We start from the raw sequence: 20,568 nt of genomic DNA on the forward strand, positions 1-20,568 counted from the left end.
GTTATCTAACACGTTTTACCTACCTCAGTGAGAACCACCAGAGTGCTGAAACCCAGAGTTAACCCTGAAGTCACCTCAATAATTGAAACTCCTGCCTCGTAGTGTAACTCCCAGGAGGAACTGTGCATGAATATTTTATAGTATAGTGAGTGGTGATGTTGCTCTGACGAAGACATCAACGTGCTTAAGGGTCTGAGGTAAACTCTTTATTCATCAGAGAGGAGCGGACTGAGGAATCAGACATAACCGTCAACGCAAGAATAGGTCACTCAACCTGTTGTAATGGAAATAAAACGCTGTATTTATTTTTACATTAAAAATACACTTTTATATTAGCTTATATTTATATTTTATATTACATTTATATATAATATTATAATATATTATATTATTATATTTATCTAATATATATATATATATGATATATAATATACAATATATTAAATATAATATTTATTACATTAATATTTGTGTTATTAGCGGTATTTCATTATACTGAGAATACCTATAAGGTTAACCTTCACAACTGAAATAACTACATGTACTAACCCTATCACAACATTAACGCACACATTCTTTAAAGTCCTGTTTGATGTCTTACAGTTGACACAAAGAGACATCCCAGTGAAGATGAAAATACTCAAGACATCCCAGCTAAGAAGAAGAAGAAGAAGAAAACCCAGAGGAAGCCGTGGAGGGAACCTGGTAAGTCGTAAATGTGAAAGATTCACGTGCAGTAAAGTTTATTCAAAATCTTCATGACTTCTTTGTGTTCCTGTTAAAGGTGCTGATATCACCGATTACTTTAACTACGGCTTCGATGAAGAGAGCTGGAACATCTACCATCAAAAACAAGCACAAATCCACGCGGCCAATCGGAAACTCATCGGCTTAAGCATGGTGAGAAATCATAAGCGTGCAAAAACGTGCACAATTCTCAGGACAAGGGTACATATATTACACTTTATCTGTTTTAGACTGCCTCCTTTTATATTCTGTTAAATGTATATTAAAGCTGCTGTGAGTAACTTTTGTTTTATATCGATTCTGGCGCCCCCCTTGTGGACAAAGTGATACCTCTTATCTCTTGTCCTATACATGCAAAAGTAGTGTTTTCAACTAAAGCCTCATCCTGTTGAGTTCAACAGTCAACTTTATCAGGCAATGTGATTATTTTCCATGAAAACGGTCAAATAAAGGCTGTTTCTGAAGCAAGATGTCCATCATCTGGTCTGACACCTACCCCCCCAGGGCGGTTTCAGGCATTTAAAATCACAACAGAGAAGGTGCCAGTGTTGCTGCCAATGGACTTGTTTGCTATTGAAGGTTATAAAGAGGCATCAGTATCATTTTCAGTCTGTTTCTCAGCCATTTCAGAACTCCTCACAGGGCCTTTAAAGAAAATGTGTGTAACTACATTTTTGTTTGATAAAGCTGACTTAAATCACATCTTCAAAATCAGACATGTATTGTGTGTGGATGAGAGCAGGGTGTGATGTTGTTGTTGTTGTTCCACTCAGGTCCAGAAGGGGCGCTCTACTCCTGAGGAAAGAAAGCCTGCTCCTTCCTCCTCCTCATGCCCTGCACCCACACTCGCTCACAGGTTGGCATCCCGTCTCTGTGGCCCCGTCACAGCGAGCTCTTCCTGTCTGCTTCACCCCTCGTCCTCCTCTCTGTTAAAAACTGGAGCGCATTCAGGCCTGGTGAAAGTGAAAGTGGCAGCTGGCTGTTAGTGTTTGTTTGTGACACGACGGCTATCAGGCTGCTGCCATCTGTTTGCTGTGATCTAAGATGGGCTCAGCATTATGGGGTTGTATTAGCAGGGGATCCCAAAGTGTTGTTGTAAACACGGACTAATGTTTGGCTGTGAAAGGCCAAACTGACGGTTCTTTGAAGGCTGATAAACAGAGCAGGGTGGGGTTTGTCCCAGATAATTGATTTGAGTCTTCATGGTGGACAGTAATTGACTGATAATGATTGACTCAGGATGTGAGACTCTCTCTCACTTGTTTCAAAATAAATCTTCAAGTTGATTTCACCAGTGAAATCCTGACAAGAGAAGAAAATCCTGCAGAAATCATCACAGAATCCTGCAGTGCACTTTTTGATTCACCTCACCTGAGATATCTGGATCTGTGAATATATTCTTTGCAAACATTATCTCGCCGACACGTTCTGCACACGCCTATAAGAGAGCCAATAATAATTCAAACTTATAAATCGAATCTCTGGTATTTTGATTTTCTGCAGCTTCACATTCCTACGCAGTTGCATCACATACATCAAATCTGCATCTCTTTTAGAATCAGAATCAGCTTTATTGGCCAGGTATGCTTGAACACACAAGGAATTTGACTTTGGTAAACTGTGCTCTCTTTGTACAAGGCATAAGAATAAGACATACAAAATAAAAATAAAATAAAAATAATAACAATAACATCAGCTATAAATACAAGAGAACAACAAATAGGCATGACTAATATGTACAGGCTAAAATAATATGATAAAAGTGCAGTGGTGAGTTGCAGAGGTAGTTTTTACATTTAAAAAAATAGAAGTTAAATAATACAAAAAATAGAAATATGGAATTCTGCTTGGAGAATGTTTGCATTGTATATCTACATGTATATTTACAGAGAGTATTTATCTGACAGGTATGACACTGTTATGTTTCAGTGTTCATCAGAGTGACAGCCTGGGGGAAGAAACTGTTCTTATGGCGGGTTGTTTTGGCGCACAGTGATCTGTAGCGCCTGCCGGAGGGGAGGAGTTTGAAGAATTTGTGTCTAGGGTGTGAGGGGTCAGCGGTGATGCTACCTGCCCGTTTCCTGGCCCGGGACCGGTACAAGTCCTGGATGGGGGGCAGGTGGACACCGATGATTTTTTCTGCAGTCCTTATATTCCGTTGCAGTCTGTGTTTGTCTAGTTTGGTTGCAGATCCAAACCAGACAGTGATGGAGGTGCACAGAACAGGCTGGATGATGGAGGTGTAGAACATGATCAGCAGCTCCTGGGGCAGGTTGAACTTCCTGAGCTGACGCAGGTGGATAGTGGATCCCATAAACCTGAAAGAGTACACAGTAGACACCCCAAATAATAAAGTTATAATCAAGAGATGAATTAGCGGTCACTACTGGTGTTGTAGCACAGCAGTCCTGGGCCTGTATGCACGTTCAGCCATTACACAAACGGAACCATTAGTCTTAATGTGCAAATAATTGTCCAATTACTTATTTGGAAAACCCTGATCAAACAAATACAAACTGCACATGCCTACTAAGCATAAACAACAATAAACATGGCGAGCAGTACGGGTGTGACTGAGAGAAGATCGAGAAGAAATGGACATTTTATTACAAGAATATAGAATGAACAGACAACTATTATCAGCAAGTCAATCGGCAAAGATAACAACCAAGGAGAAAGGGAAAGTTTAAGTAAGATCTTGAACTGGGTAACACATAAGCACGATGTCCTCCATCCTTTAAACAGCCTAACAGGTGGAGTAATCCTGCTGTTAGCACCTGTAATGGTGGGGTCTACCGCCGTTAGATGTAATGCTTTGTTGGGACGTTAACCTGGCTCATGCAGACCGCTAATCCCTTTATTTTTCAGTATTAGTACAAACGGCCTGTTTTCATTGCTAGTGGCTGGACGTGCACACAGCAGGCCCTGGATTCCAGCACTGGGACCTGGACTTGGGCTTGGACTTGGACTTGGACTTGGACTGCATTTGGATTGCATTTGGATTGAGGATGATTTAAACTTTTTAAGTATCAAAGTCTGTTTTATAGTTTGGTTGTTTTTTTGTGTATAAGGCCGTAATGATTTATTCATTTGGAGCATGGATTGGTACATGTGTTTACTTCTTAGTTCTGTCATGTTGGGAAAAACGGAGGAGGGCCCAAGTGCAGATTGAAAATAAAAGGTTTTAATAAAGAGAAGAACAAAAGATACAAACAAAACATACTGAAATGGCTAAGAAACTAAATCCAAAGTAAAACACAGTGAACACATGAGAGACGTACAATGATCCAACCCAGGACAGGGGAAACAGAGAGACTAAATACACAGAGTAATCAACACAGGTGTGGATACAGGACACAGGTGAGACTAATGTGTGTTATCAAAAAAGGAGGGAAACACACGCGCAGGAAGTAAAACTAAACTGGAAACACAGGAAGAAGGCGGTGCAACATGTTCGATATGTTAAAGAACCATCGAGGGGAAGACAGAGACAAAGTAGAAATACATTCATTGAATTAAAAACAGATTCAGTAAATCTCTGCTTCATTATAACTGTCTGCTTTGTGCTGTTATACTCCCGCTCCCCTCAGCGCTGTGTGTCCTGTCTCCTTCATTTCACTGTGAAGACTTTAAGAGGATGTTTGGAGCAGCAGAGCCGGCTGCAGTCTGTGGGAGACCGGCCTGTTAGACCGGGCTCATGGTGCTTTACAGCCAGTTACAGTCTCCCATCATTTATGTACACGCTCATGAACAGCAGATGCTTGTCATGTTAGTAAATAACATCCATCCCAGCATGCATTTTGTTTTTATTTACGGCCCAGGTGCTGAAGGCGTCTTAGTGCTGTCTCTCGCTCAGCCTCCCATTAGCTGAATGACTGCAGAGGACGATGACTGACAAGACTCCACACTTAATTAAAGATTTGTCCGCTGATGACGCTCCCCTCCGTCGGCAAGGTCCCCCCCCCTCAGGGGAGGTCGTGTGGATCAGAGCATGGGGTGACGGCGTGCCTCTCTGTTTTTCTGTGACAGAACTGCACCTGAGGGGGGAACCAGGAAGTCAAACTGTAGCACGCCAGAGACCAGAACGCACGGCCTGTGATGTACAGCACTATGTGTGATCCAGCAGCCGTCTCTTCCTCTGACAGCATGAAAATATGATGCTTTCTTTGGGAAGCTCTGCTGGATTTGTTGATCTGTGAGAGTCTCTCCACTGGTGCTGCTTACCAAGCAGAAAGTCTGTCCTCTGGGATCCGAGCGGACTCAGTCACGATGTGTCCCCTGTTTTATATTCTCCTCTCCTGTTGTAGCAGGATGTAAAAGAAACTGTGTTCTCTCTTTAGAGATTCCGTGTTACAATTAATATCCAAGCTGAAGCTAGCGGAGGAGACATTAAGGAGCTCCAAGCTCTGCTTTATTTAGACGCCATTAGACCAACATGAAATTCTTCTTCTACACGCTTTTTTCAAATGTTGATTAAGTCCGACTGACAGAAAGGGGTTAGTATCCCATCTGCATGCCTCTCTCTCTCTCTCTCTCTCTGTGTGTGTGTGTGTGTGTGTGTGTGTGTGTGTGTGTGTGTGTGTGTGTGTGTGTGTGTTTTTTATGATGAAGGCATGATGACCCAGATAAGGAGGTTTAATGCGTTTAATGGAGCCACGGGGGGTTGAAGCAGGGACACGGGAAGTCAGATTAGGACAAAGACATGTACGGTCTTTAAAATGTTATATTAGTGCTCATGGAAACTACATGTAGACGGCCTTTAAGCTGCATATGTTAACTTCAACATGTGTTTGATGTTTTAACTGACTGTACCATGTGACCTGATCCACAGACGGTCAAGTTCCTCTCATGTGATTGGTCGACCTCGGCTCTGCAGATCAGAAGAGCACGGATGTTTCACTTATAAAGGAGACCAATTTCAGGTAGAGAGTGTGTGTGTGTGTGTGTGTGTGTGTGTGTGTGTGTGTGTGTGTGTGTGTGTGTGTGTGTGTGTGTGTGTGTGTGTGTGTGTGTGTGTGTGTGTGTGTTTGAGACACAAACACAAGGTGGTGTCACTGAAGCTGTTAACTTCCTGTTTTCACTCTGCAGGTGGTTAAAGAGACGTTTGCTGAGGACAGCATCACCTCTTACATCCTGCCCTCTTCACCCGATGGAGGCTCTCTCTTTGGATATAACCCTCTGCCACGTAAGAAAGTCTTCCATACAGTGAAAAAGCACCCCACCAAAAAATCAAGCATGCTCATTCACATCATCCTACAGTGTTCAGACTGTAAGCAAGGTGTTAATTTGAGCTGCATATTTTCATGCCCTGGGTGGACCAATTACAGGCTGTGTTCCTGTCCCATCGTCCTGAAATCAAACTCTTGCATCAATTCAAATATCAAGTGGGATGTACAGTTTCCATCCATGTGTCCAATCTCTACATATACTTCTCTTAACAATTCAAACAGCTCTTGCAGTGACACAGCTGTCATTAGAGGAAACTTTCTGACTGTGTTTATGTTCAGGTCGCTGTAACGACAGATCCCCACCTGATCTTTTGGATTATGGAAGCTTCATCGCTGAGGACAGTTTGCCTTCAGCTTCCAAAAGTTTCTGAAAAACTGTTTTTATCAGCTAATTTTTCTGCAACCTCTGCTTCCACAATCCAAGTCTTACAATGCAAAGATCACAATCAGCAGCAGAAATATGCTCATGTGCTTGTAATTACCATTGACCTTAAAGCTGGGGTTGGTAGTCAGATTTAGATAGAAAGAAAGAAGAAAGAAAGGTACTTTATTAATCCCCAGAGAGGATATTCGATTTTTTTCACTCATGCTATTTTGGACATGCTACATATACAGTTTTTTTGGTATATACATACAAATGCACACACATGCAGTGAACATGCTTAGGGAGAGATGTCAGAGTGAGGATACTGTCATCAACCAACGCACCCCGAGCAGTTGGGGGTTCGGTGCCTTGCTCGAGGGCACCTCGGCAGTGCCCAGGCAAGTGAACCAGCACCTCTCCAGCCACCAGTCCACTAGCCAAACTTCGTCCATACTGGGACTTGAACCGGCGACCCTTCGCCAAGTCCCTATGGACTGAGCTACTGCCGCCTAATGATATACTTTTTGTTATACTGGTTAAAATGATCTGGTAATCAGTACATAATGTGTTTTTAAAAAAGAGGTAAAAAAAACTGCTATCTACAGCCGGAGTAAACCTGGGAAAACACCAACCAATCCCTGCCATCAGGAGCCAAAATATGAACCAATCAAATCCTGTCCTGCCGTTCTGCCCGCCTCCCAAACATTTCATGTTTGTTTATGTTTTTAACTTTCACTATGAGAATGTTTTGGTGTTCTCTTACCGCTGAGTGAGACAGGAGTGGACGTAGTGCAAAACACAAACAATGTGCCGAAGACCGGTTTTGAATCAGTCACCATCATATGGTCTCGAATCAGCGGCACTCATGCCTGTGAGCAGGGGCGTCATTTTGGAGGAGCTCCGAGGGGAGGTGGGGAGGGGTTAGACGGAGTCCTGAGGAAATGCTACATTCAAAGTCATGTTAGTTTTCCGTGACTACCAACCCTAGCTTTAAGCTGGCAACGTTAACTCCAAACACTGGTCATAGATTGAATTTGCATCACTGCGATGATGGATGGACACAACCAAATAATGCAAGTGAAGAGGATTATGGGATAAAATTATGAGGACTGTATCTGCTGTTGATGTTCTTTGATTTTCAGACAAAAAACACCAGGCTTAACAACATTTAGGTTTAATGTATAAAGGATTACAGCTGCCAGGGCTACAAGTAAACAGAGGACGACTAAGAAATATGATTATTCTCTGTGCATTTGGATTACATTGAATGGTCACTCACAATAAAAAAAATAAGCAGGTCTTTATTTAAATTTAAACACTCTTTATTTGGAGTTTTGATTCTGAAATGACCCTGAGGTGATGCCTGGAGAAGACAGCTCGCCCAGCCAATGGATGGCCTCAATTAAAGCATTGTCCAACCAAGTCATGTGACACTTAACAAGCACGAAAGCATATTTTTAAAACACTGCATCTGTCATCAAATGTGACATTCACTGCCGCAACAATCACAGATAAGTTTGCGTCATCCTGGAGGGACCGAGTGATGCAGGGTGATAAGATTTGCTGCTTGGTTTTTGTAAACGCAGCCTCAGACCTGATTGGTTGATGTGATTCTGAAGTGCCCTCTCTCATCTAACACTGATTTTGAACACATCATTTCCTTTAGAAAGCCTGGGGTGCAGGTTTAAGTCAAATGTGGATATTTCAGGTGCGAAGGGCCCCATTAGACCTCCTGCAGGCTGCATCATGCATCACACAGCTGTGCAAATGAGTGATGGCAATCTGACTGCACGCTTGTGTGTGTGTGTGTGTGTGTGTGTGTGTGTGTGTGTGTGTGTGTGTGTGTGCTCGTGTGTGTGAGAGAGAGGCTGCAACACGTGTCATAATAAATAATCCTGTAGGGTTGAAGGACAGAGGTGAACATGTGAGTGTGTGTGTGTGTTTGTGTGTGTCTGTGTGTGTGTGTGTGTATAGATGCATATGCACAGATGCATGTGTGCCATCCAGGTGCTGTCGGTCCTCAGACCTCCTCTCGGTCTTTGTAGTGAATCAGATAGAGATCCAGGAAGGCTCCCTGACCTAAGCCCACAGCTGGGCACATGCCATATCTTCATCTTCAAAGGTTCAAAAATAGACTCCTCCGGTTCAGCCCCCCGTCTTACCCCTCACACTCCCCCGGTGAGCCACATACAGCCGGGTGAACCCGTGCCAGATCCTCTGATACAACCAAAATATCAAACATCCTGCCGACTGCAGCTTTGAGCGGTCCTCTCCAGCTTTGAAGTATCTCTGTTGCTCTCATCCAAGCCCCTCCCCCTTCTTTAAGTTACGAGCCCGGCCTCCTTTTGTGATGCAAATGTGTAACATGATAAAAATAGCCCCCGGTGAAGAAGTGCAGGGCCAGCATATTGTGGCATGAGAAATGTGCTGAACAGACCGAGCTTGGGGAATAGAGCTGAGGGAGAGAAGCGCTGCTTTTTCTTCTGTTTGATATTTTGTTTGTCTTTGCCTCAGGTCACATTAGATGCTGCTGTGTGTGTCTGATACATGCAGCTTTTAAAAAGAAGCCGTGTCATTGCAGGTTGTTCTTGTGACATCTATCAGTGCAGCACAGTCAAGGTGAGGCTGTCTGCTGCTCTGTGCTGCAGCTAATGTGTCCCACAGCTGGTTAGTGGGTCAGAAACACAGCCTGTTTGTGAGCGTCCTTCAGTTTCAAACCAGAGATCACATCGCTACCAGAGGCCCTCAGATCAGGAGTAATGATGAGACCTGCTGACCTCTATCGCGCTTATTGTTTCAATTCAAACAATACAATCAGAAATCACATGTTGGATTTAGACGTTGAGGTTTTAGACATTCAAAGAGCAATACTGCAGAGCAGCCTGATAGCTCATCTTGTGAACCTTGCCCTCGAAACATTAATGTGTTTATATTCTTGAACAAAAACAGATTTGCTCTCTGAACCTCATTTCTTTATTCGTAACAACTGTACAGGATTTATTTGATAACTAATCCATCATGTTTATAGAAAGGCTGAGAGTTCTGCATGATTATTGATGATTAGGGCTGTGTCTGATTTGACTGACAGCATCGTAGCTATTTGCCAGGCAGCTGTTCCTGGCTTCAACTCCGTCTCTTTGCCTGACTGATTGAAAGTTAGTTGGAATTAGTGTTTCAAATATGGCACCACATCTTAGGGCTTCCTCATGCCTCTTGAGAAAACAACACATTTTAGAGTCTTTGGTACTTGTCACAGCTACTCTGGGTTCATTTGCAACTCTTTACCCTTTTCTGCATGTCACCCTTCCACTCCTGCCTTCCCTGCATTTCTTGTTTGTGTATATTTTTCTCTAGAGAGAGTTTTCTGTAACGAGGGTTTAAGCCACTGATTATTTTTAAGTCCTACCTTTTTTCTCAGAATTCTGTCTTTAAGATCAGAAACAACATTCCGGAATTCTGTCTTTAAGATCAGAAACAACAGTCTAGAATTCTGTCTTTAAGATCAAAGACAACATACTAGAATTCTGTCTGAAAGATCAGAAACAACATTCTAGAATTTTGTCTTTAAGATCAGAAACAACATTCTAGAATTCTGTCTTTAAGATCAAAGACAACATTTTAGAATTCTGTCTGAAAGATCAGAAACAACATTCTAGAATTCTGTCTTTAAGATCAGAAACAACATTCTAGAATTCTGTCTTTAAGATCAAAGACAACATTCTAGAATTTTGTCTTGAAGATCAGAAACAACATTCTAGAATTCTGTCTGAAAGATCACAAACAACATTCTAGAAGTCTGTCTTTAAGATCAAAGACAACATTCTAGAATTTTGTCTTGAAGATCAGAAACAATATTCTAGAATTCTGTCTTGAAGATCAAAAACAACATTCTAGAACTAAGTCTTTAAGATCGAAGACAACATTCTAGAATTATGTCTAAGATCAGAAACAACATTCTAGAATTCTGTCTTTAAGATAAAATACAACATTCTAGAATTCTTTCTGTAAGATAAAGACAACATTCTAGAATTCTGTCTTTAAGATAAAAGACAACATTCTAGAATTCTGTCTTTAAGATAAAATACAACATTCTAGAATTCTGTCTTTAAGATCAAAGACAACATTCTAGAATTCTGTCTTTAAGATCAAATACAACATTCTAGAATTCTGTATTTAAGATCAAAGACAACATTCTAGAATTCGGTCTGTATGACCAAAGAAAACATTCTGGAATTTTGTCTTTGAGATCAAAGACATCATTCTAGAATTCTGACTTAAAGATCAAAGACAACATTCTAGAATTCTGAGATAAAAGAATCAATCAAATGAATCAAATAACTCATTCAAAGTAAACTAGTCAGAAATGATAAAACACTGTGACATAAATCAGTATGATACAAACTAACTAATGAAGGTTCTGGGTTCATTTGCAGCTCTCTACCCTCTACTGCACGTCATCTTTCCTCTACTTCCTGCATTTCTCGTCCATCTGTATTCTTCTTTCCTTCATAAAATGGGTAGCAATAATCTTTTAAAGTACCACTGCCTTAAGGTTCCTTGCTTTGCTGTCATTTCTTAGATAACAACACATTTCTAGCAGTAATTACTCTCGTTGATCGATTACACAGTGAGTCTGCCCCCAGTATTGATTCCCTGAGCTCAACGGTGGAAATGGCAGCTCTCTCTTTTTCAGGGTGAAGCTGAAGGCTCTGCTCGTCTCCCAGTGTGGCAGTGACTCTGTCACCTCAGGAGGATTCGTGCACATCTGTCCATGCAGATTGCTGCATCTCAATGAGCAGGAGACAGTAGCTTTAACCTGAAAAACAATCCCCTCTTAAGTCCACTGTACTGCAGAGCAGCATGTGGCGCGATGTGAAATATCAGCTCCATCTTAAAGCCTGCAGCCTGCAGCTCTGTGAAACATTAGCATGAGACAGAGAGCCACGTAAGCACAATTAGCCCTCAGCCATTAGCTCTCTCATACGCTGCCGAGCATGGAGCTCCAGCCCTCATCAAACACTCAGCTGAGATCTCCACAGGTAGAAACAATTACTCACTCACGCTAACACTGATAGCATGTGTGTGTGTACCGGCTGCTGTTTACTGAAAGTGCACGTGTGTGTGTGTGTATGGGAACAAGACGTTGGAGTTGTAATCACAAACTTAAAGCACTGTATGCACGCTCACTGATTTTACGAGCTCAAGGTGTAGTCTCCTATGAGAACTCTTTAATGAAAGCAGACTTCAGGTGTGTGTTTGCATGTGGCACGCTCCTCGCTCCCTGATGACTCTTTTGTCTTTAGATGAAAGCAGGACCCTGAAGTCGCCTCACGGCACTTCACCTCAGGCCTTTCTTTCGCAGACTGCTGTAGCTTTTGTGTGTATGCCTATTATTCTCTCCCCACAGTGTGTCTGGTATCAAAGTCCTAGCTGGGTCGGTCTTCACAGTGAGCAGGTCAGACCCTCTGGACTCTGAGGGACCTGAGTCTGAAAGGGAAGGAAGATGTTCTACATTTCAGTTTCAAAGTAGAGTGCTCTGTTTTTAGATTCAAGCTTGAACTTCCAACAGCTCTCATTATTCCTCCTCCTGCTTTTTTTGTGTTCTTTATGTAGCTGAAAACAGCTCTGAGCCGCTCTCACGTTAGGGGTCTTTATGGAAGAAAGAAGGAGATGGCATCCAGATGTGAAAGTGTGTTTCTGCCTCGACTCTTCAAAGGCATGTGTGTATGTGTGTGTGTGTGTGTGTGCGTGCGTGCATGCATTATATACCAGGGCTTGCCAAAGTGTGTGATTAAGAGCTGATTGTGTTGCTTGGTCACGTAAAATCGGAGCATTAGAAGAAGTGGGGTCATTAAGTGTGCACTGAGGCGTTTGACTGGCTCTGTGTTATCGATGGAGGGAGACGCTCGCAGGACTTTTTTGTTGTTCTGACATTTAGAGGCTGATCTACCTCCTCGACAAACATTGTGAATTATTAGTTACATTATTAACTGTGGGTGTTGTTTTTGAATTTGTGGCTTGTTGTAATACTGGCACATTACATCTTTCCACTCTCGCTGTGTAGTTCTGATTCTTCAACATCTGTCCAACTGAAAAAATTGGACAACACTGATTTTCGCAAAATGCTCTGTTGTTGTTTTTGGCTCATACGTCTCATGTTAACATTGTTCTGGAATGAGAGTTGGTCCAAAATGTTCTCGCTTTGGATGCTTTTCATTTCTCACAAAGTAAAATGTAAGGACATTTTTGGAACCTGTACGACCGGATTCTTTAATAACTGATTTTAATTATTAAAGAAGTTATTTGTGAAAGGGTTGTTTTGCAATTTAATTTGTGTTAGCATTTTTTCACCCTCCTTCCAGGCTGAAGTGTGCCTTTCCATCTAAGGTAACGTTAGACGAGGTGAACAGGACTTCTGCAGGAATATTGGTGTTGTCATTTCTGTCCTCGTCCAGCTCTCCTTCTTCTCTTTGAGGGGTGTGAGTACACCCCTCACATTTCTGAAAATATTTAATCATATCTTTTCATGGGACAACACTGCAGAAATGACACTTTGATATAATGTAAAGTAGTCAGTGTACAGCTTGTTTAACAGTGTGAATTTACTGTCCCCTCAAAATAACTCAACACACAGCCATTAATGTCTAAACCACCGACAACAAAAGTGAGTACACCCCTAAGTGAAAATGTCCAAATTGGGCCCAGAGTGTCAATATTTTGTGTGGCCGCCATTATTTTCTAGCACTGCCTTAACCCTCTTGGGCATGGAGTTCACCAGAGCTTCACAGGTTGCCACTGGAATCCTCTTCCACTCCTCCATGACGACATCACAGAGCTGGTGGATGTTAGAGACCTTGCGCTCCTCCACCTTCCATTTGAGGCTGCCCCACAGATGCTCAATAGGGTTTAGGTCTGGAGACATGCTTGACCACTCCATCACCTTTACCCTCAGCTCCTTTGGCAAGGCAGTGGCCGTCTTGAAGGTGTGTTTGGGGTCGATATCATGTTGGAATGCTGCCCTGCGGCCCAGTTTCCAAAGGGAGGGGATCATGCTCTGCTTCAGTGTGTCACAGTACATGTTGGCATTCATGGTTCCCTCAATGAACTGTAGCTCCCCAGTGCCTGCAGCACTCATGCAGCCCCAGACCATGACACTCCCACCACCATGCTTGACTGTAGGCAAGACACACTTGTCTTTGTACTCCTCACCTGGGCGCCGCCACACACGCTTGACACCATCTGAACCAAATAAGTTTATCTTGGTCTCATCAGACCACAAGACATTAGTAATCCATGTCCTTAGTCTGCTTGTCTTTAGCAAACTGTTTGCGGACTTTCTTGTGCATCATCTTTATAAGAAATGTGAGGGGTGTGCTCACTTTTGTGAGATACTGTAAATGAGTCAATCGTCTCCTCTTTGAACATTGTGTCTGTTATCTCTACCTCTTCTGGTTTCAGGGACTTTGTAAAGATCAGCAGGTAAGAGATACTCTCTCCAGCTCTGGATCACAGGACAGGATGTTGCTCCACTTTTCCCTCTCAGAGATGATTGGGGTCCAGTAGCTCCTCAGAATGAGACCACATCTGTGCCCGCTAACTGTCATTAATTATTTCCCCTCAACCAAGACCAGCCTCAGACCACACTAAGGTTTTTGCCACAGTGTCAACAGGCAGAGGGGAAATTTAGAGGTTGTCCCTGGTGTTGCTTTTGTTGTTGAGAATTCTTCTCTGTTGTTATTTGTCTTTGATAAATCAGAAGCATTCCATTCTATTCTGCTTTGATGTGTTCCATTCAGTTCCATTCCATTCTAATGGTTTTACCACAGTGTCAACAGGCAGAGTGGACGTGTGATGGACTACTTTCTGTGGATTGATATGATACGACATATGTGATCAGGTTATCTCAAGCATTGCTTTTGATGTTAATAATTAATCACAGCTGTTATGAGGTTTTGACCAATCAGAAGCATTCTATTGTGTTCCATTCCATTCTATTCTAACAGTTTTACCACAGTGTCAACAGGCAGAGGGGGAATGTGACGGACTACTTTCTGTGGATGGATTTGATATGATGTGTGATCAGGTTGTCACTGGCGTCACTCTGGCCATTTTGAACTAGTGACAGTTTTTATGGAGTTTTGACCAATCAGAATCAAGTATTGAAGACAGCGAGGGCGTACTTATACATTTCATATCAGCTGCAGCTTTTTTGGTTGATTTAAAAACATCTTTTTGACCTGTCCTGTATCAGTTAAACATTCAATATTAGGTTGAAATGAATCAGGCCAGATGTAAGGACCAGAAACGTCTGTGAGAGCAAATAAAACATCAGGTTGCAGATGTTTCTTGTTATAAGGCAAAACTCATTTAATCCCACAACATTAAATGTCGTTATCCACATGTATTAAAATCCATGATTAATCACATGTATAACTGTTGTTTGTTATCTTTTTAACACAGGAAAATAAATAACCCTTAAATTGTGAATCAAACTCATCTAATGCAAAGTAGCTATGTTATTTAAAAAAAAAGGTGATTTCTTGTAATATTCTTCTGTTTTCTTTCACACAGGTTTCCCTCTCCGACCAGGACCCTCTCCTCTCTGCCGCCGTGCTTCAGACAGGTGAGCGTGTGACTGTCATTGTGTGAGCATGTTTGTATGTGTGTGGTAAAAGTGGCAGCATTGGAGCAGGAGAAAGTGCATGTGGAGACAGGTACGTAGCTCTCTCTCAGGTGCACTTGCAGGTAAGAAACAAACTCAGCAGAAACATGGAAGTAAAGAAGAAAATCATTCATCAGAGACCGGAGCAGAAATCATTAATAAAACACACACAGTGCTGAAAACCGGAGACTGAATAACTGCAGTTGGAAGCAGTTTCGTGGTTCTTACGTGACATCGAAGGACACACTGTGTTTCTGACATCAGTGTGTTTCTCTGCGAGCAGGATCAGTGTAATCTGTGTACACGGAGCTGTGCTGAGCTCACAGCTGGACTTTTGGCCAAATAAGGTAGAAAGCAGGACAGCAACCTTGTTTGTGCGTGTTTATCAGCACCAAAGACATCCTCCACTCCCCTCTTCCGATCTGTGTCACAACCTGTTTACAAACTCCCTCATTTCAGCCCTCATTTACACTCTTTAGATCAGAAGTGGGCCACGCTGTCTCCAGCTCTTCTGCTCCTTCTTACAGGACCCTGAACGCAGATTTCAGCTTGTTTCTCTTGGATGTTGTCTGAATCCAGCCCGTCTAACTCACTCTGTCTGTTTGTCTGTCTCCCCAGCTTCCTGTCCCCTCATCTTTTCTGCATTTTCTCCATCTTCCTCTCCTTCTCTCTTCATTCTCTGTGTCTACATGTGCCTGATTTCACTCTGTACTCTGTCCTAAAAAGAAGGTTTTCCTCAGTCCATCTGCCAAATCCTCACATCCTTCAGGGACTTACAGTTCCTCTGAACTCTGCCAACCATCTCCAGTACGCTTTATGAATCATTTCCTTTTTAACTTTTGTCCAACACACACATGTGCGGAGACTACACACAGACCCTGCCTCTCCGTTGGTGCTCAGACTCTCCCTCGGGGATATTAGGAACAGCAGGTATTTCTGGCAAGATGTGGCACCTGGCTTCCCGCGCAGTGAGGAGGGCCAACGGCACATAGTGCTCAAAATGTCCATATTTAGTTTATGAACAAACGTTGAATTAATTTACCAACGATGGTTTTAGAGGGGGGTTGGTGCTCTTATGCTGCTTCTGGTCATTCACACTCTCTCATTCAGTATAGTCTGGATTTGAGGTGTTTGTAGAATGAAAAGAAGAAGAGTGTTTAGACTTCATGAGGAAGAGCTCTGATGAAAAGTCAAACCTGATCAAACACTTGTTTGATCAAAGTCCTGCTCGCCTGAACCTGCAGATGCTTTTCATATAAAGCTCTCAAGTGAGGAGAAGTCTGACTATATTATGATAAAGCAAATTATGAATAATAATAACAGGCACAACACCTCAATCGCAGATCTGAATATCATGATCGTGAGTCTGGTCCTGCTGGAGGTTTCTGCCTGTTAAAGGAAGTTTTGCCTTGCCACTGTAACTTGCTAAATGCTGTAAAGTGCTCCATAATCTATAATTATAAGAATATGAATGGAAATACTTTAATTCTTCCTGCCCCATTAAAGTTACTAACCATAGGCCTTTCTGCAGTCCCTGAGCTCCCTTGTCTCGTAGGTTCCTCTGGATCTCTGCTGCTGTGGACGTGCCAGACTCCAGCTGCTACAACTACTACTATCCGTCTCACCACTATCATCTCTCTCTCTCTTCATCTCCCTCTATCCCTCTTTTCTATATCTCAGCAGATGTGTGTCTAACATGAGTCTGGTCCTGCTGGAGGTTTCTGCCTGTTAAAGGAAGTTTGTCCTTGCCACTGTAACTTGCTAAATGCTGCAAAGTGCTCTGCTCATGGTGGATTAAGATGAGATCAGACTGAGTCCTGTCTGTAAGATGGGACTGGATCTGATCCTGTCTTGATGTTGGGTCTTTGTTAACAATAGAACATAGAGTACGGTGTAGACCTGCTCTGTTTGGAAAGAGTCTTCAGGTAACACCCCCAGCACCTTGATGATCTCTCTCCAGTTAGCTGACACTTTATTCAGGTTTTAACCATGAGATGAAGAAGTATTGCACATCTGGACTCAACCGCTTCTTCTACCCAAGCAACAGGAATAAAAATAGCAACACTCTACCAGGGTCAAAACAACCTACTGAGTCGTGTTGCTTTCCGATGCGCCAGCTAATGTACTCCACAAGAATCAAAGTAATCTGGCTGATATCATCTCAAACACTCACTCGGGTCACGTGTAGTTTGGACACATACTCAAATAGCTGCTGAAAAGTGGATTTAATGGGGTGGTTACAGCTCAGACAAAGCATCTAAAGTTGAATATGGTTTTGCAGAGGAAATGCTAGAAACTCTCTCAGTACAAGGATGGAGACAACAACAAAAACTAGAATAATTGAAATTCAGGTGGAGTGAACTTTAATAACCCTCCTCCAGTCGTGTGTTTGATTGATTTTTGTACTCTTTGTTTAGCAGAGTTATTCTTGTTAAAAAAATTTCAAACCGAGTGCTGGAGAGATCTCAGTTAGAATGAATTTTCAGAGAAGTCGAAGGCAGATCGATGGAGACAAATAGATTCTGATGCAGCTCAAAGAAGTCATTGTGTTCAGTGAATCATCCAGCGTTAATTTTCTTTCTATTATTCAAGCTCGTCAGCAGCAGGGCCCTCCTCCTCCTCCTTCTCCTCCTCCTCTCTCTTTATAAACGTTTTAAACCCACGGTTTGTATCAACGACCTTTAAAGGGATTTGTGTTACATATCAGATGAGGTTGGACTCAGCTGTGTTTATGTTGCCCACAGACTGAGAGGTGTGATCGCTGAGCGGTGGAGAGGCCGTTACATACACAGTTATTATCTGCCTGTTAGCATCCTGCCAGCAGCCACATGCTCACTCAGCCGGACTCTCTCCTCCATTCACTCACTCTGCCTCCATTCACAAACAAGCCTCTGCACCTCAGCACGTCTCTGTTACACCGCATTTAAAACTCTAGAGAGAGGAGCTGGCCGGGCCGGTGCTGACGTAGCTGATGGACTTGCTGACTGTGAGATTTATGGAGCGGTGTTTGGACTCACACCTGGCGGGGAGCAGTGCCATCGGACCAGCTCCACATAAACCTGCAGCACACTCGGAAGTTTTCAATTTGATCTGGGTGCAGGTCCAGGAGAGTCCACGTGGACAGGCTGGAGATCCAGATTGTATCATTACTGCGCCCCCCTGTCCACTCCCCTTGTATTGGCGAGCACACACCGGGCCCTGACCACGAGCCAGGCACTTCAAACAGCCTGAAAAACACAGCTGTGCATTCAGAGCCGAGCTTTGATCATGATACAGGCCGTTCACTTGTTTCCTTTTATTCACTGATTCATCTCTTAATTTGTTTGCTCACTCTGTTTCCTTTTGCAATTACTGAATTAATTACCTGAAACATTACCTCAGGTTGATGATATCTGGCAGGACGAGTTAGCCAGAGAGAAACTCAGACAACATACAGATGAATGTTGACTTCAAATGTCGCCAAAAATACAACAAACGCTTGAAAACATCTTCGACATGAGGTTACAAACATGCCCGTGGAGTTCTGTGTGACTGGACTATTGAGTGTTTCTAAAAATGGATGACACATCTCTCCCGTTTCACAAAAGTGAAGCCAAGATGGATTGCGGTTGGAGCTGTGGTTTTGATGACTCATCCCTTTATCTAAAAGAAAATGCAGTTAATTAATTGATAAAGCATCAGAGCTCCCTCAGGTGGGTCCAGTCCACAGCGTCACAGATTCTTGTGTGGGTTTTAAATCACTCACAGTGATGGAAAGTTTGATGACTCTTGTGTTAGTGTTTGTTATGTTTCCTCTCACCGTTCCTCCTCTACTCTGATAATCCGGTGCACACATCGCTGCAGGAGCCTCATTGGTCAACACAGCTGTCAATCATAGCCTTCATATGGAAAAGGGTTTGGACCACTGATGATTTTAAAGTCCTACCTTTTTTCTCAGAATTCTGCCTTTAAGGTCAACGACAACATTCTAGAATAATGTCTTTGAGATGAAAGACAACTTTCCAGAATTCTGTCTCTAAGATCAAAGACAACATTCCAGAATTCTGTCTTCAAGATCAAAGACAACATTCCAGAATTCTGTCATCAAGATCAAAGACAACATTCTAGAATTCTGAGATAAAAGACAACATTCTAGAATTCTGTCTTTAAGATCAAATACAACATTCTAGAATTATGCCTTCAAGATCAAAGACAACATTCTAGAATTCTGTCTTGAAGATCAAAGACAACATTCTAGAATTCTGTCTTCAAGATCAAAGACAACATTCTAGAATTCTGTCTTTAAGATCAAAGACAACATTCTCAAATTCTGAGATCAAAGACAACATTCTAGAATTCTGAGATCAAAGACAACATTCTAGAATTCTGAGATAAAAGACAACATTCTAGAATTCTGTCTTCAAGATCAAAGATAACATTCTCAAATTCTGAGATCAAAGACAACATTCTAGAATTCTGAGATAAAAGACAACATTCTAGAATTCTGTCTTCAAGATCAAAGATAACATTCTAGAATTCTGTCTTCAAGATCAAAGACAACATTCTTGAATTCTGTCTTCAAGATCAAAGACAACATCCTAGAATTCTGAGATAAAAGACAAAGGACAACATTCTAGAATTCTGTCTTCAAGATCAAAGATAACATTCTAGAATTCTGTCTTCAAGATCAAAGACAACATTCTAGAATTCTGTCTTCAAGATCAAAGACAACATTCTAGAATTCTGTCTTCAAGATCAAAGACAACATTCTAGAATTCTGTCTTCAAGATCAAACACAACATTCTAGAAGTCTGTCTTCAAGATCAAAGCCAACATCCTAGAATTCTGAGATAAAAGACAAAAGACAACATTCTAGAATTCTGTCTTCAAGATCAAAGCCAACATCCTAGAATTCTGAGATAAAAGACAAAAGACAACATTCTAGAATTCTGTCTTCAAGATCAAAGACAACATCCTAGAATTCTGAAGATAAAAGACAACCTTCTAGAATTCTTCCTTTGATCTCAGGATTCCGAGAGAAATTTCAACATCCTAAAGAAGAGTCCGATCTAAACTGATCCTACTTTATACTTGGATCAGTCAGTAGGGGGAGCTCTAAGTGTTTGGGCTTCACTTCTGGAGAGCTGTCATAATGTTCATCTTTTTCACTTTTATTTCTCTTTTCAGTGAAAACTCTAAACGTCACGATGAGCCCTCAACTTCAGGGACTCGAAGCTCTTCAGGTAAGCGTCTAATTCTTTAAAAAGTCCTGGTTTTAAACTAATCAGTCTCAACAACGGAAGTCAAGGAACTGTACTTTAATGCCAGGGTGAATACAGCCAAGAACCAAGCTCAAAGTATTTGTATTTGGCTGTATTTTGTTGATTTCTTCATAGACTGACTATTAACAGACTTTTTCCTCAGTTCATGTTCCCTGTCTTTGTAGAGTGAGACATTTTACCATCACGACAATACATTTACCCACAGAACATCTTCATCTATCCCACATGAGTATTGTTATCTCACAGAAGATGACTGTGAATTGCTGACAGGTGCTGTTCTGAATACAGTGACTTAGTGAATGCTTA

The 20,568-nt window shown here is 42.1% G+C and overlaps 1 protein-coding gene across 1 annotated transcript in view; it reads left to right on the forward strand.

Moving 5' to 3' along the window:
- Nucleotides 1-20,568, forward strand: part of fip1l1a (FIP1 like 1a (S. cerevisiae)) — a 46,654-nt gene that overhangs the window by 6,904 nt on the left and 19,182 nt on the right. The window contains exons 4-10 of the mRNA XM_034706648.1: nt 604-705; nt 785-900; nt 1,521-1,603; nt 5,579-5,669; nt 5,836-5,932; nt 14,911-14,962; nt 20,168-20,223. Coding sequence (XP_034562539.1) covers nt 604-705; nt 785-900; nt 1,521-1,603; nt 5,579-5,669; nt 5,836-5,932; nt 14,911-14,962; nt 20,168-20,223 — 597 coding nt within the window. The remainder of the gene's footprint in view (nt 1-603; nt 706-784; nt 901-1,520; nt 1,604-5,578; nt 5,670-5,835; nt 5,933-14,910; nt 14,963-20,167; nt 20,224-20,568) is intronic.

The sequence above is a fragment of the Notolabrus celidotus genome, chromosome 2 (assembly GCF_009762535.1).
Source record: "Notolabrus celidotus isolate fNotCel1 chromosome 2, fNotCel1.pri, whole genome shotgun sequence".
Lineage (NCBI taxonomy): Eukaryota > Metazoa > Chordata > Actinopteri > Labriformes > Labridae > Notolabrus > Notolabrus celidotus.